Genomic DNA, 16,789 nt, shown 5'->3' on the forward strand with positions numbered 1-16,789 from the left:
ACATACACCAAACCTTCCAGTTATATTCCTATCAATATTATGAAGGCTTTTACAGAAGGGTTTGGTCATCTATAATTCATAGCCTGAATTATATAACATTTTATACCTAAAAACATGGTGAAAATTGATATTTTAGGGCTGTTGACAGTATTTTCTGATTTATGGAGTGATACAAAGAGATATCCAAAATCCCTTCTGTAAAAGCCTTAGATACTAATATGACTACAAAATGAAACAATAATTTTGATCCTGGCTTTATCCAAAGTTCAGATTTCGGTTCCTGAAATGTGTTAAAATATGCGCATATCTCATGAGATAATGGTTCATTTGGATATTTAAACATGCTATTTCAGAAAACTTGTAATACAAAAAACAATTGCCTTATTGTAAGTAATTAACTGGAGAAATATTTAGCTGATATCTTTAAGTTAAAAATACCCTATTCACCTGGGGTGTCTCGCCTTAATTAGATGTTTGATAAGTGCAGATCACATAGTAAAACACGTACACAGATACATTATTTTGTATTTTTATTAAATTCGACAATGTCAATTTCACTTTCCACTATGTCCACCGTTGTTTTTCACAACCAATGGCAGAACTTTATTGAGGCCTGTAATTAGTCAACTACAGGTCTCTTGAGTCAGTCTTTTTCTTCCAAAAAGCTTGTGACAAGATGTTATTGCTCTTGGGGCATTAAAAACAAGATTTTAACTTTAGTTTTTTATATAATATCTGCATTTTCTATTGTGAAAAACTAAGTCTTAGTTATTTAATATATAGCGCCATCTCCTGGTTAAACCCTGAAATTGGAGAATAGTGGGAGGGCCTAACATTCCTGAATACTGGTCTTTGGCAGGCAACTGGCTGGCAACTGGCTGGCAGTCGGCAGGAAGCTGTATGCTGGGGTCCAAAATAAGAGGCTCCATCTGTACACAATTTAAACCAATCAATGTTGTGTAATTAACAAGGATAATCTGGTGTTTTTGAGTTGATGAGTAGTGCAGATATCACTGTAAAATCAATCGACAGTAAGGAGAATACTTACTTCCGGGTGTAAAATCCCGTAGTACTGTTTTTTGAGAACAAAAATGCGTAACTAATGCACCATAATACATTCTGACGAAAAATAAAAATTATTATGAATAAAAATAAAAATAAAAGAAGCCTCCCGTGAGTTACTACAAGCTATAAAGTAGATTTTAAAAACGTTTTATAGAATAAAAGCTCACTGCTGGACGTTGTAGCAAAGTTCGTGACTCCACCACACACTGCGGTGTTAAGGAGTCGTGGTGGAGTCACGCATTCTGGTGAGACCAGGTTGACTAATGACCCCATAAAGGGCCATAAATATTTGGTTTAACCAATCACAACGAAAAACAATTGCATAGGTGAAGACTACGGACAGCTCGTGTGAAATGTGTTTGGAGATTGTTGGAGATTAATAATGTGATTAATTATTAAATTAATTTCAAACAATAGTATTGAAAGGTTTTTAAGTGTCTATTACTAAGACTGGAACAATTCCAGGTTACTTTTGAGAACATACATTAAAGGACATCAAAACAGGTGATGCTAGGTAGCTAAAAATGCTAACATTTTTACCTTGGCTCTGTAGTCTCTCCAAAGTGGTCTTCAATGGCATTAAAACGATAAAAACGCTGCTGAAGGTAGGTTAATCCAATGTGTCTGTGTCCCTTTGAAATTATTTCTGATAATCCATGACCAATAAAACGGATAATCCATGCTATTCCGTTTCTAGGTGTCAGAGCTAGAATGTCGCTTCACTCGAATGCAAAACTGCATGTGCGAAGCCCCCACCTCTTTTGTTCACAATGAGTGTGTGTGGGGGACTCCCCCTTCGATTTTATTGGCTCTAACGGTCAGAAAGAGGTGTGAACCATCAAAATCGAGCAAGGGAGGCCAGAGATATGGAAGATCCACCCAAATCAAGGTTCAAGGTTCAAGGTTCTTTATTGTCAATCTGACATAGCTACAGAGTAATTATGCAGTTGAAAATCTTATGTCACAGGCTTCTCCAACAATGCAACATAATAACATAACATAATAACAATAAGAGCAAGAGCAATACAAAAATAGTAATAGTTATAAAAATGAAATAAAGTTATGATGTGGAATAGTGCAGTATGAGTCTATATACAAGTTATTGGAATGATATATATATATTAGGTATTAGATACATACTACTGAGTAGCAGTTGAATGTTTGATGTTGTTTCAACAGTTCAATTGTTTAACAGTCTCACTGCCCGCGGGAAGAAACTGTCTCCGAATCTTCTTGTCCTTGCCCGGATGCTGCGGTAACGTCTGCCAGACGGCAACAGAAAGAACAGTTTGTGGCTGGGGTGATGGGGGTCTTTGATAATCCGTAGTGATTTCTTCCTGAGCCGCTGGGAGTAAAGGTCCTCCATGGATGGCAGCTCCGTCCTGGTGATGTGCTGTGCAGTTTTCACCACCCTCTGTAAAGCCTTACGATCGAGGTCGGTGCAGCTGCCAGTGAGGATACTCTCTATCGTGCACCTGTAGAAGTTGCAGAGTATCCTGGAATCCATTTTGAACCTCCTCAGCCTGCGGAGGAAGAAGAGCCGCTGTCGAGCTTTCTTGGTGATGGTGGTGGTGTGAAGAGACCATGTCAGGTCCTCAGTGATGTGGACCCCAAGGAACCTGAAGCTTTTGACTCTCTCCACCGTAGTCCCATTGATGGCGATGGGGGCGTGTCCCTCTCCCTGCTGCTTCCTGTAATCCACAATCAGCTCCTTTGTTTTGCTGATGTTGAGATGGAGGTTGTTCTCCTGGCACCAAGATGTCAGGTTTTCGACCTCCTCTCTGTATGCCGTCTCGTCATCGTCTGTGATCTGGCCGATGACGGTCGTGTCATCAGCAAACTTCACGATGGTGTTGGAGCTGTGTGTGGCCACGCAGTCGTGGGTGAACAGGGAGTAGAGGAGAGGGCTGAGCACGCAGCCTTGAGGGGCACCGGTGTTAAGAATCAGGGTGGAGGATGTGATGTTTCCCACCCGCACTGCCTGGGGTCTGCCCGTCAGGAAGTTCAGGATCCAGTCGCAGAGGGCGCTGTTGAGCCCGAGGTCTCTGAGCTTGATGGCCAGCTTGGAGGGCACAATGGTGTTGAATGCTGAACTGTAGTCAATGAACAGCATTCTCACATATGTGTTCCTGTTCTTCGGGTCCAGGTGTGAGAGGGCAGTGTGGAGGGTGAGGGCTATGGCGTCGTCTGTGGACCTGTTTGCTCTGTAGGCAAACTGCAGGGGGTCCAGAGATTCAGGGAGGGAGGAGGTGATGAATAATTTGACTAACCGCTCAAAGCACTTCATTATGATGGAGGTGAGTGCTACTGGGCGGTAGTCGTTGGGGCAGGTGATGATTGTCTTTTTGGGGACAGGAATGATGGTGGAGTGTTTAAGACATGTGGGGACTACAGACTGCAGCAGGGACCTGTTGAAGATGTCTGTGAACACCTCTGCCAGCTGAACTGCACACACCCTGAGAACACGGCCAGGGATGCCATCAGGTCCAGGAGCCTTGTGTGGGTTAACCCTTTTAAAGGATTTACACACATCTGCCCTATTTAAAACAAAAGGGCAGTGTAGCTCCTGGTCCCTCTGTACCTCCACAGCCTGGCTGCTCTCAAAGCGTGCAAAAAAACTGTTTAGCTCATCTGGGAGAGATGCGCACGCAGACACTCCCGCAGCACCCCCCGCTGCTCCTTTGTAGTCAGTCATTGTCCTTAGTCCCGCCCACATATTCCTAGTGTTACAGCCTTTGAAGTCAGATTCCACCTTCTCTTTGTACTGTCTCTTTGCATTTTTTATTGCTCTCCGGAGATCATACCTAGACTTCCTGTACTCCTCCAAATCTCCCGCTGTGTGCGCGAGAGTGCGCGCTTTCAGTTTGCCGCGCACCTCACCGTTTACCCAGGGCTTTTGATTTGGGAATGTCCGTACAGAAACCTTCGGTACCACGTCATCGATGCATTTCCCAATGTAGCAGATGACAGTGTCCGTGTGTGTGTTGATGTTATTGTCCTCAAACACACTCCAATCCGTAGATGCAAAGCAATCCTGCAGTGCTGAATCTGACTCCTCGCTCCATCGTTGTACTGTCCTTGTTATTGGTCTGTCCCTTTTAAGTTTCTGCTTGTAAGCAGGCAACAACAGTAGTGAGATATGGTCTGATTTGCCGAAGGGAGGGCGAGGGAGAGCCTTATATCCATTCCGGAAAGGGGAATAAACATGGTCCAGTATGTTTCCCCCGCGCGTCGGGAAGTTGATGTGTTGGTAATATTTTGGCAAAACCTTCTTCATGTTGGCGGTGTTGAAATCTCCGGCCACAACGAACGCCGCATCTGGCCGTGAAGTCTCGGTTTTATCAATAAACCCAAACAGCTGATCGAGTGCCGTGTTGTTGTCGGCGAGTGGCTGCGGCGGGATATACACTGCTGTTATCACAACAGATGTGAATTCCCTCGGCAGATGGAAGGCCCGACATGAGATCATGAGGTGCTCGAGATGTGCGGAACAGTCCGATGAAATAATCTTCACATCTGAGCACCAGTTGTTGTTAGTCATTACACACACACCGCCTCCCTTACTTTTCCCCGAGTTTGCAGTGCGGTCCTGACGAAAAATAGAGAATCCGTCAGGGACAATAGCGGAGTCCGGGATAGCGGGGTTGAGCCAAGTCTCAGTGAGAATTAACACGTTAAATGACCCCAGAAGTGGTTTCTTTTTGCTAAATCTCTCTAAAAAGGTCAAATGTCACTTGTTTTGCATCAATCTTGATACAGGGTACTTATTATGGCCCAATCCCAAACCACTCCCTCGACCCTACCCCTCCGTGACGGAGTGAACTCCGTCTGTAGCCACACTCGCAGCTCAATGAGGCTCCCTCCTGTCAGATGGAGGGAGTAAATACAGCGGCAAGCTTTGGGACGGCCTCCCCTCTCTCCGGCAGAAACAGGAAATGCCGTAACTGTATGTAACAACGGTTTCAAATCAGCATCTCTTAGACAAAAAATGTAAATTAATAACTCAAATAAAACTCCAAACATCTTTCATTGTGTTACTTTTTCTGTAAAGCTCTTTTAGTTTTAAACCTGATGTTTATAAGCTTCTTAGTTTTTGCAACAGTCTGTAAATATACACAACTTTATAATAAAATGCACACATTTACCTTTTTCTAGACTAAAATATGAGGTTATCCTGAGGTTGTTAACATCGCAGTTTATCAGTGGATGTTTGCTGGAACTACTTTTTAACAGCGTGTTTCCTGACGGACACACACAGCGTGACTCCGGTCAGGTAGAGACCGGTCTCAAGTCAGCACCGCTGCAGACTCGCTGTTTGAGGGCTTGATAGCCCACTCCCCCTCCACACCGCTCCACACTCGTTGGTTTGGAACAGCACTTAATGTGGCGGACCCTCCGCGCGAACGCGTAAACGGAGGGGTAGTGTGTAGGGGTAGGGTGTAGGGGGTGGTTTGGGATTGGGCCTATATGTTGTACTTTGGATTCCTAAAGCTTTTAGTCTACCTTACCATCATCCAAGGGTAGTTTTCACTATAAGTAAAAAATATTTTTTGGACGGACACTATAATTTACAGTTTTTTACGATGTAAAATCTGAATTTTCTTTAAAATAAAAAACATCTATATTGATTCTGACTTTTCTACATCCAACTCACAGGTTTATCATTACTTTGAGAAAAAAGATTATTAATTTAACCCTTTTAGAAGGGAAGATATGGTCATTTGTTCTGGGAATGTCCTTTTCGAGCCTGAGACCTGAAAAACAGGCTCAGGGCTTAACAGGTTAATGAAATTCCATTTGAACAATTCCATTTTATTTGTAATTGTTGCCTTTTAAGACTCAGATGATTGAGAAACATCAGATGTATTTTAGACCAAACAAACCCAGACCCAACACTTACTGGTAGCTACATCATATTGTAAAGCTAATATACATGTTATAATGGTGCATATGCTTATGGCTGATTCACAGCTGAGCATTGTATGTGTTTCAGTTGGTGTGCTGTGTCCCAAAATATGGAATCTTTGAAAATGGTTATATTTAAAATATAATAATAAGAATATTCAAAAACAAATTATGAACTTGTTGAAGGATTTGTGAACTATGGGATGTTGTATTTTCCTCTTTGGCAATAATATTATAGCAATTCAGCCAGCTTTTCTTACGATTATGCAGTATTTCATATTTTTGTTGAAATGTTTATCAAGTACCACACACGGTCTGAATGTTGACTTTATTTATTCACTTTATTTTATATTTTCAGTAACTGATCAAAATGTATTGTAAAATAGGGTATTATTAGTAAATTCACAAAATTACATTACAATTAGTAAAATATTGAGCATAAAAGAAACTCCAATATGAATATTTAAATCAACAAGAAAAGCATATTTGAATGTGCACAGTATAGGCTTTATAAAGCCATCTACATATTTTACAAACCCCTGCTCATTAAACGTTTCTTGGTGTTTTTCTCTGGCTTAAATAAAATAATAACACATTTTGGAGCAAATATACACGTAATTAGTCCAAAACTGGAGGCCAGAATGGCAAATATCTCCACAGCCACAGTATATTTCCCAGGAGAGCTGACATATGCTGGGATAAATGTGATCCAGACTGCACAGAATATCAACATGCTGAATGTGATAAGCTTGGCTTCATTAAAGTTATTAGGTAGTTTCCGAGCTAGGACAGCTAACACAAAGCAAAAGACAGCCAGTAAGCCGATATACCCAAGAACAGCCCAGAACCCCAAAGCTGATCCCAATGCACACTCCAGGATGATTCTCTCCTTGTATGTCGTGAGGTTTTTCATTGGAAAGGGGGGACTAAGAACTAACCAAATAGTGTATATCAAAACTTGAATACATGTGAAAGACACTGTAGTCAATCTTTGCTGTGAAGGCCCAAACCATTTCATCAAATTACTACCTGGTAGTGTAGCTCTGAAGGCCGTCAGAACTACTATAGTTTTTCCAAGAACACAAGACATGCAGAGGACGAATGTGATCCCAAACGCTGTGTGGCGCAGCATGCAGGACCATTCCGAGGGTGCTCCAATGAACGTTAATGAACATAAGAAACATAGAGTCAGGGAGAAGAGCAGCAAGAAGCTCAGCTCAGAGTTGTTGGCCCTGACAATTGGTGAGCTCCTGTGACGATAGAACACAGCCGCTGTTATAATGGCGAGACAGGCACCACCGATTGAAAAAGCAGCCAAGACGATTCCAAGGGGCTCGTTGAAGGAAAGAAACTCTACAGGTTTGGGAAGACATGTATCTCTCTCTGCATTAGGCCAGAATTCCTTGGGGCAAGGGAAACAATCAAAGGAATCTGAAAAAATTATGGAAAAGAACTTTAAGCAGTTGGAATTTATATTTTATGTCGTAGATATACATTAGAAAAACAAATACCTGTAGCATTGCTAATCTCTCCCTCGGGACACGGTGTACAGTCATAACAGCAGATGGGTTTTCCTTTCTGAAGCACTTTACGAGTTCCTGAAGGACAGCTGTCAGTGCACACTGACACAGGCACCTGTCACATATATACAAATGAACTCACATGTAGACAAGTGTGCTCTGAAGCTAAAATTATAAAAGGATAGATTCATGTTTTTTTCTTCACAATGTTTTTCTTTGTGTCTTTTACATTTCTGTTTGGTTAAAAAAAAAAAAAGTAAGTAAACATGTATTTTAAACAATAAAACGTAAATGTCATGTTAAAAATACTCTCTCATTATTCGTAACATTGGAATTCTAATGAGGTACCGAGGTATGAGACATCATACCCTTTGAGATGATACCAAAATGTAGCATGTTAAATTATTGCTTTGGGGCTCCTCACCTGTGTGCCACCCTCCACCCAGGTGAGGTTCCTGTTGATAAGGAACTCCTGGCCCACCGGCAGTGATGAATCGTATCGCCCCACAGTCACCAACTCAATGCTGCCACTCTCATTTCTTTGCCAGTTTACCAGCTCATATGTGGCCACAGGATCCCCGTTGGCATCAAATGACACATCATAACCATTTTGGGAAAAATGTACTTTTTTCAACTGATTAAGAACCTAGGGATGAAGTAAAGGAAGATAGTGAAGGGGATAAAGAGATAATTTAAAATAAAATGAGCATTCATTTGATAACATAGACGTGCAGCTTAAAAAGAACATCATTATTTTTACTGACCTCTTTGGCCTCTAGCTTAGTGAACTTATCACACTGTGTAGTAGAATCAGTTTTCTGACACACTGCGTTATGAATGGCATGCGCTATTGCATAGACAGCCTTGTACGCCATGTTAGTGATTCGAAGTTGAGATGTGTCAGTGTATGAGCTCTGGAGCGTCTTTATATCTTCAGTTCCATCACACACACTCCTGTCCGTGGCTTCACCTAAAAACACAGAGACAGAGGGAGGTGTTTTTAGCCATGATGATTACATTCATTCATTCTTATGTGTGTATTGTGTTATTTAACCTGCCAAGCAAGCATTGCAGGATTTACATCACATTTCAAATCACTGTTTTGTGGACATGTCTATCTGTTTTTTACGTTATTAGTTTATTTTAGCAGCTCATATTTACACAAATCAGTCATCAGACAAATACTTATTGTATAAGGCAAAATATGTATTCCTTTTATTTAATACTGCCTTGCCCTGTTATACTGATGCATGATGGACACTAGAACCAGCAGTACAGGATCATCAGAGACCCTTATCACACTAGAAATAAACGTTCTGCCCTCTGCTGTCTGGTAGACGGCAACACACTAACAGGCCTACACAGCTTGATTCAACACGCAATAAGACTGCTGAACTCTTGAAGTCAGGACTTTGATACTGTCCCTCTACATTTAAATGCTTGTACTTACTCTTTAACTCACCTACATTATGTATGTACATATACCGTGTATATATTACGTGTATATATTACTTCTCATAAAGCATACATTTACTACATTCCTTTTTAAAGTTCATCTTTATTTTACAATGACTGTAACCTGTCAACAAATATATTCCACAATTTATATATATATATTTTTTACATATATTTTAACTCTGCACTATATGTTTTGGATGAACTTTCAGTCAAAATCTGGGGTATGGTCTTTAACAGGCTGATCAATTCAGGGAGCTTCACTTTGACAGAAAATTAAAAAAAATAACACAATCAAGACACTACCGTGAGTGTCATGTATGTTTAAAATTGGCACAACTTTCTCACTTTTTACCAGCCTGCAGTTGAATGCTTCCTCCCAGAACATGTTAAGCAATGGGGAGTCAGCCACTTTAGAGGGGGAGAGATCCAGCAAGAAGTCCCTCAGACCTGGGATGACAGATTTTTCAATGCCAAATCCGATGACTCCAGCAAGGAAGCTGAACCTCAGCATGTCTGGGTCGGTTACCCAGGCCTCACTACCTATCCACTGGCGAGGTGGGGAAGGCTTGCGTGACAGCTCCTCCAGCAAAATCTTCATTTCTCCAGTGGGAATAAATGCCACAACAACCTTAGCCGTTGACCTGGAGGGACGTTCAATGACATATGCAAATAATAGTTATAATATAAGACTAATATTGTCTTTTATAACAATATTGTCATAAATATGAAGAAAAACAAAACATGAGAGATGATAAACAGATATATTGGCACATTTCCTGTTGTAATAAAAACATGTTCCATCACTTAAAGAACTTGTTTTGGTTTTTCTGTGCCGAAGGTCAGTGTCAGCACAGTGAACAAAAGGAGAATCAGTGATATAGAAACCTGCGGATAACTTCAGCTACTCTCTGGATCCGGCTACGTGGGTGGGTCCGATAGAAAGACTCGGAGTATTCCACACAGATCCCCTCTTTACGTGCTGCATGCAGGAAAGACGCCATGCCATTGTTGCCATAGTCAGAATCCGACCGGACAGCACCTATCCAAGTCCAGCCAAAGTGTTTTACCAGCTTGGCCAGCGCGTCAGCCTGGAATTGATCACTCGGGATTGTTCTGAAGAAACTCGGGTACTGCTGCTTATCAGACAGGCATGCACACGTGGCAAAGTAGCTCACCTAAAGAAAACAACAGTTATTTAACGGGACAGAGGCAAAACAAGTAATGGACTCAAACACAGTTTGCAATAAATTCTTAATATTTACTTGAGGTATGTTGAAGGGCCCGATGATGCGCGACATACTGATGGAAGGCGTGGACCCAGACGCACCAACGACGGCCATCACCATACCAGACTGCGAGCATTTGTCGCCGGTGTTAAACACCGGGTCCAGTCCCCCTGAAAGCTGAAATGCAACATGCACCGCCACGGACACCGAGGCACATGAGTCGTAGATCTCATAACCAAGCTTGATCCCCGGAAGCAGCTCTGTGCTGTTGTTAATCTGCTCGATGGCGAAGACCATTGCACGTGAGATGCGCAGTCCACGGGATCTGATGCTGCACACAGACATCGGTGTTAATGTTAAAACTTTAAGATTTAAAAATAATACGTGATAGACTACAAGATGACTGAAATTCAAATATGTGGTCTGGATAATAACGAATAGCATCTCTGTAGGCTTTATGGGAATTTCATCTGTCAAAAACCGAAACACATGATTAGATATATATCCAATATTCACAATAACTTTGCTGAATTGATTCAATGGTCCAATAAATCGATAGTTACGTCTGTAACAACGGTTCTATGAGTCCCGGATGACCGCCAGAGGCGGTGCTTTTAGCACTGGATATGTCCATCGTGCGCATGCGCAGTACGAGTACCAATATCAACAAAGTCACCTGTGACCCACGTGACACCGGCTATATCAGCCCGTGTCATCAGAGGATCTGTTCCCAGAATCTTCTCGCGAGCACACAAGAATTCTGAGTGACAGGAAACTCTGGCGGTCATCCGGGACTCATAGAACCGTAGTTACAGACGTAACTATCGTTCTATTTCGTCCCTACTGACCGCCAGAGGCGGTGCTTTTAGCACTGGATGACTTATACCAACCATGTCATGAAGAAACCAAATACTCACCTAGCTGGAAGCAGCGGAGCTTGGCAACAGGACCACGCCCAAAGGATGGGGAGTGGCGACATTGACCCGGTAGAACCTGGAGAATGTGCCAGAAGACGGCCAAGACGCCGCGGCGCAGATGGTCTCCAGGGGCACTCCTCTCAGGGCGGCCCAAGACGTTGAGACGCTCCTTGTAGAGTGGCATCTCACCCCTGATGGCAGGGGGCGGCCACTGGCCCCATAGGCATGTGCGATTGTATCGACAACCCAGTGGGACAGCCGCTGCTTGGAGAGAGCACAACCCTTCCTAATGCCGCCATGGCAAACGAAGAGCTGCTCTGACTGCCGTACACAGGCCGTAGCATCGACATACGCTCTCAGGGCACGCACAGGGCACAGCAACTCGGGCGTGCGGCTCTCCTGTGGGACGTTAAAGCGTGCCAGCTGGATGGGCTGATTGGAGTGGGCAAGTGGAAGCACCTTGGGCAGGAACGCCACATTCGGCCAGAGGGCAACACCCGAGCCATCGGAGTTCCACCTCAGGCATGTATCGCTCACGGAGAGGGCATGCAACTCCCCAACTCGCTTCCCTGAGGTTATGGCAAGCAGAAATGCTGCCTTCAAGGACAGCCACTTAAGCCCCACCTGGGCCAGGGGCTCGAAGGGAGGAGATGATAGGGCATCTAGCACTAGGGGCAGGTCCCAAGCCGGAGCCCTCGGGGTACTAGGGGGACGATGCCGTAAGGCCCCTCTCAGGAAGAGGGACACCGACCTGTGGCGCCCCACCGTAGCGCCGTCGAACCCGACATGTTGGGCAGAGATAGCAGCCGTATAAACCTTTAAAGTGGAGTGAGAACGTCCACTATCCAGAAGGGACTGCAGGAACTCCAGAATGGTGGCCACAGAGCAATGCCCCGGATTCTCAGCCTTAACCAAACACCAGTGGGAGAAGAGCTTCCATTTGCACTCGTACTGTGCTCGAGTGGATGGTGCTCTGGCATTCAGGATAGTTTCCCTGACCGATGCCGAAAAAGCGCTCAACAGTGGGTTGGGCCCCGCAGAGGCCAAGCCCAGAGCTGGAGGCGGTGAGGGTCGGGATGCCAGATCTGACCCCTGAGCTGTGACAGAAGGTCCTTCCTGTCGGGGAGGCGCCATGGTTGGCCGCAGCAAAGACTGCGTAGCAGCGGGAACCAAACTCTCCCCGGCCAGCGGGGGGCGACCAGAAGGAGCCTGTGCCCCTGAGTAAGGACCCTCTGAAGCGTCTGTAATAACAGCGGCTGCGGCGGGAAGGTGTACAGGAGACTGTCTGGCCAGTCGTGTGCCAGAGCATCCTGCCCCATTGGGCTGGTCACCTCTGCCCAGGAGAACCAGAGGGGGCAGTGCCTCGACTCCTCCGAGGCAAAGAGGTCCACCTCGGCCCTGCCGAGAAGGCTCCAGATTGTGTCCACCACTTCTGGGTGAAGCCTCCACTCCCCTGGTGGAGGTTTGTGCCGAGAGAGGAAATCTGCCACCTGATTTTGGTCCCCTGGTAGAAAGACTGCCCGCAGGCTGGCCAAGCGGGGAGACGCCCAAGACAAGAGGCTCTGTGAAACCCGGAGCAGCTGTGCGGACCTGGTGCCCCCCTGGTGGTTGATCTGGGAAACCGCGGACATGTTGTCCGAACGAACAAGCACATGCCTGTCCGTCAGTTGGGGTAAAAAGTGCCTGAGCGCAAGCAGCACAGCGCAAAGCTCTAGCACGTTGATGTGATATGCCCCTTCCTGGGCGGACCACAGACCCTGAACAGTCCTGCCCTGCCACACAGTGCCCCACCCTGAGAGACATGCATCTACAGTGACAGTCTCCCGGCGGGATGGGATGGCGCCCATGGGCGCTCCCATCAGAAGATAGGCCCTGTTTCTCCAGCGTGACAGAGAGTGAAGGCACTGGCGCGACACCCTGACCCTCCTGTGCCTGTGCCACTTGGCGTCCAAGTGAAGGCTGTTCAGCCATATCTGCATAGGGCGCAGCGACAGCAGACCTAAGGGCACAACGGCTGAGGCAGCCGTCAGTCTGCCCAAGAGCCGGAGGAACTGAATGTAAGGCACATTCTTGCCCAGCCTGAAGATGGGGAGAAGGTGGGAAATGTCGTCCACACGACGAGGTGTTAGGCAAGCCCTCATGGCGACCGAGTCTAGGACCAACCCCAGGTAAGTGACCCGTTGGGAGGGGACCAGGCAGCTCTTCCCGGTGTTTACTGTCAGGCCCAACCGGGCTACGTGACATAAGAGGCGCGCCGTATCCTGGGCCACTTGGGACCGGGACGGCGCACAAACCAGCCAGTCGTCTAGGTACGGCAGGACCTTCATGCCCTGTGCCTGCAGGGGTGCGAGAGCTGCCGCCACGACCCTGGTAAACACCCTTGGAGAGAGGGAGAGACCGAAGGGAAGCACCCGGAACTGATAATGCTGGTCCTGAAAGGCAAACTTCAGGAACTTCCGGTGGTGGGACGCAATCGGCACGTGGAAGTAGGCGTCCCTTAAGTCAACGGTTGTGAACCACTCCCCCTGTGTGACAACACGGAGGGTGTCTGATGTGGTCAGCATGTGGAAGGGCAGCACCCTCAGGAATCTGTTGATTCCTCTGAGGTCCAGTACTGGACGAAATCCGCCGACTTTCTTGCTCACCAGAAAGTACGCCGAGTAGAACCCCCCGGGCTGAAGCAGGGGGTCCACTGGCTCGATTGCGCCCTTGGCCAAGAGGACGGACAGCTCTTGGGCCAGAGCTAAGGCCTTCGCCGGGTCGCTGACAACTGTCATCTTGACCCGGCCGAAGGCTAGGGGCCGGCGTCGAAACTGCAATTCGTATCCCTGGGTTAGGGTGGAAACCACCCAAGGGTCGGTAGTACAGGCAGCCCAGTAGCTGAGCTGCTGCTGGGGAAAGCAGCCGACGACCGGCCCAGGGACTTCAGGGCCTAGCCCCCCGACCCCTTGGGGGGCGGCGGTAAGGCTGTGGGGCCCGGGGCTGCCTAGAGGGCTGGCGACCGGGGGCACGAAAGTCATTAGGAGGCGGTTGAGTAGACCGCTGGGACCTCCGCAGACCACCACTGAAATCCAGTGGCAGAGTGCGGCTGCTAGAGGGGCCCCTGGGCCTGCTGGGAGTAGGCACAGGCCTACGTAGACCCGAGAGCTGCTGCCTGGTCTGTCTAGCTTGGGCAGCACGCTCTAGTGCCGCCAGGGCAGCTGCTCCAAACAGCTCCCCTGGTTCGACCGGCACACCGCGGAGGACACTCCTACATGTCTCCGTTAGTGGTGACTGAGCCAGCCAAACCTGGCGTCGAGTCTGCACCAGTAGGGACATAACTCGTCCCAATTCCCTAGTCATTAGGGCAAAGGCCTGCAGTGAAGCGTCACTGAGGCCCAGCAAAGAAGGCTCAGCCGGAGCCTGCTGCAGAGAGGCGGAGGCGGCCAGCATTAGATGGGAGAGAGAGTTCCCGATACGACCCATGCGTGCCGCTGCGTCGTAGGCCTTACAGAGCAGTTCGTCAGTGACCCTGCACTGAGGCAGAGGGCACCTGGCATCAGGCCTTAGGGCCTCATCAGGAGCCAGAATCAGGGAGGCGATGGCAGGCTCGATGGGTGGCATGCGACCCAGCCCCACCCTCGCCGGATCCTGCATGGCAGCCAGGGTCCGGCCATCAGAGCTGAAGCGGGAGAGGGCCTTGGTGTCTCTCCAGCATGCATGGAGCTCCCTCAGGTACTCCTCCGAAGGAGGAACAGTGAGGGGGACAGGGGTAGGGCTACGCCTGAAGAAGGCGCTAGCCTGAGCCGCGTCGGCCTGCGGAACAGGAAGCTGCAAGTGTGCCAGGGCCGCACGAATAATGGCCGCCATGGAGGCATCCTCCACGCCCTGCAGAGAGCCCTGAGCAGAGGAGTGGGAAGCCTCCCCAGGAGTGAGCGGGGCCTCGTCCTCCACCTCTTCGTTGAAGAGGTTAGCCGAGGCCGCTAGTGACATGGCATCCTCATGCAGAGGTGCGGCAACCGAAGGAGGGGCAGGCGGCAAGCCAGCAGCCCCTATACCGGCCCCTGGTTGAAGGGCTAAGAGGAGCGACTTCATCATGTCCATGTCGGCGGCTAACCGATCCACCTTAGAGGACAGCCTGTTAGGGGGCGAACCCGTAGCCATCGCTCCCTCGGGTCGCCGGGAACGGCCAAACTGACCTAGGGGAAGATGCGACAAGGAGAGGTGTCCGTTGGCTGCTGCCAGACGCTCCACCTCTGCGACTCTGGCCACTCTAAGCGCCCAAGGCATGCAGCTACAGTTCATGCAGGCGTCCTGCGTGAGACCCTCCCTCAAATGCTCGAGACCAAGGCAAGAGGGGCAGCGGTCGTGGCCATCCTCGGGCTCGAGAGAAGCCATACAGGCGCTACATGGATGAGCCATCATGTAGGTAGCCGGATGCAGCGTAACCGGGAGCGGGGTGCGAGAACACAGCCTTCACCAGTTACCTGCTGAACGGAAGGAGTAGAGCCCTGCTCCTACTCGCCGAACACGAGAGGGGTGTAATGGGGTACACCCGCGTTACTTAGCAGAGGGAGCGGGGAGCGAGAGCACTGCCTTCACCTAGCTAAGTAAATGAAAGTGCAAAGCTACTAGCAGAGGGAGCGGGGAGCGAGAGCACTGCCTTCACCGAGTAAACGAAAGCGCGAAGCTACTAGCACCAAATAAGGAAGCTTAACAGGGCAGCTAGCCAGCCGGCTGCTGCTCACAGTCAAGGAACACTCTTACCAGGAGCGGGGGTGAAAACACTGCCTTCACTGGTTGAGTAAAAATAGCGAAACAAGCTAAGGAAACTGCTTCTAAAGAAAAAACAGCACGGGTAATCCGGTGCTTACCTCAAGCGTCAGCCAAAGTGGCTGACCAGGCAGGACACAGTTAGGCTGAGCCGCGCTACTGCTAACTAGCTAAACAAGAGGACACAACACAAGCGAGAAGATGAAAGGAACAGATCCTCTGATGACACGGGCTGATATAGCCGGTGTCACGTGGGTCACAGGTGACTTTGTTGATATTGGTACTCGTACTGCGCATGCGCACGATGGACATATCCAGTGCTAAAAGCACCGCCTCTGGCGGTCAGTAGGGACGAAATAGAACATAAGTTTCACATTTCTCCATTCAACAAATGGTTAAATATGTATACATCAGTTCAACGATTGCCTTTCATGAAATAGAAAAAATAAATCCACATTATGTAAAAAACTAAAATATTTATAAATGATTATTATTTTTAGAGTGTTTACATACAACACAGAACATTGCAACACAAATTCACAATATACTGTATATGCCCACATTCTAGCCAAAATCTCCCTGTACTAACCTCCCTGCGCAGCTTAGTGGCTCGGGCATGGTGGTGAAGTTATGCTTCACAGTGTGTGTGTTGGAGTGTATGAAGAAAACACCCCCAATAACATAGTCACCGTCCATAGAGAATGCAGGTTGATGAGTGGTACCTTGTAGCTTACATGTCACAGATGAAGCATTAGTGCTAAGCACAGCAGCAGTCCTATCCCCTGTAAGCCCAGCCGCTTGTTTCACACCATCCCCAAAACTATTCAAAACAAGAACTGAGTTCAGCTCACACAAAGCTATAGACAGTATCAGACCAATAAGAGACATCTCCATCATCAACTGTCGCCAAGTGGGCAAACTGTACTGTGTGTTCTCACTGGTTTAT

The 16,789-nt window shown here is 47.4% G+C and overlaps 1 protein-coding gene across 1 annotated transcript; it reads right to left on the bottom strand.

The window, feature by feature from the left end:
* Positions 1-6,499: 6,499 nt before the first annotated feature.
* Positions 6,500-16,476, bottom strand: LOC117470582 (extracellular calcium-sensing receptor-like). The gene is made up of 8 exons (XM_034115399.1): positions 16,433-16,476; positions 10,211-10,505; positions 9,834-10,123; positions 9,294-9,589; positions 8,255-8,460; positions 7,915-8,136; positions 7,482-7,605; positions 6,500-7,401 (listed from the first exon to the last, which is right to left on the bottom strand). Exons 1-8 carry the CDS (start codon positions 16,459-16,461, stop codon positions 6,500-6,502), a joined length of 2,364 nt encoding a protein of 787 aa, XP_033971290.1. The 5' UTR covers positions 16,462-16,476.
* Between the last annotated feature and the right edge of the window lie 313 nt (positions 16,477-16,789).

Source organism: Trematomus bernacchii, unplaced genomic scaffold (genome assembly GCF_902827165.1).
Source record: "Trematomus bernacchii unplaced genomic scaffold, fTreBer1.1, whole genome shotgun sequence".
NCBI lineage: Eukaryota > Metazoa > Chordata > Actinopteri > Perciformes > Nototheniidae > Trematomus > Trematomus bernacchii.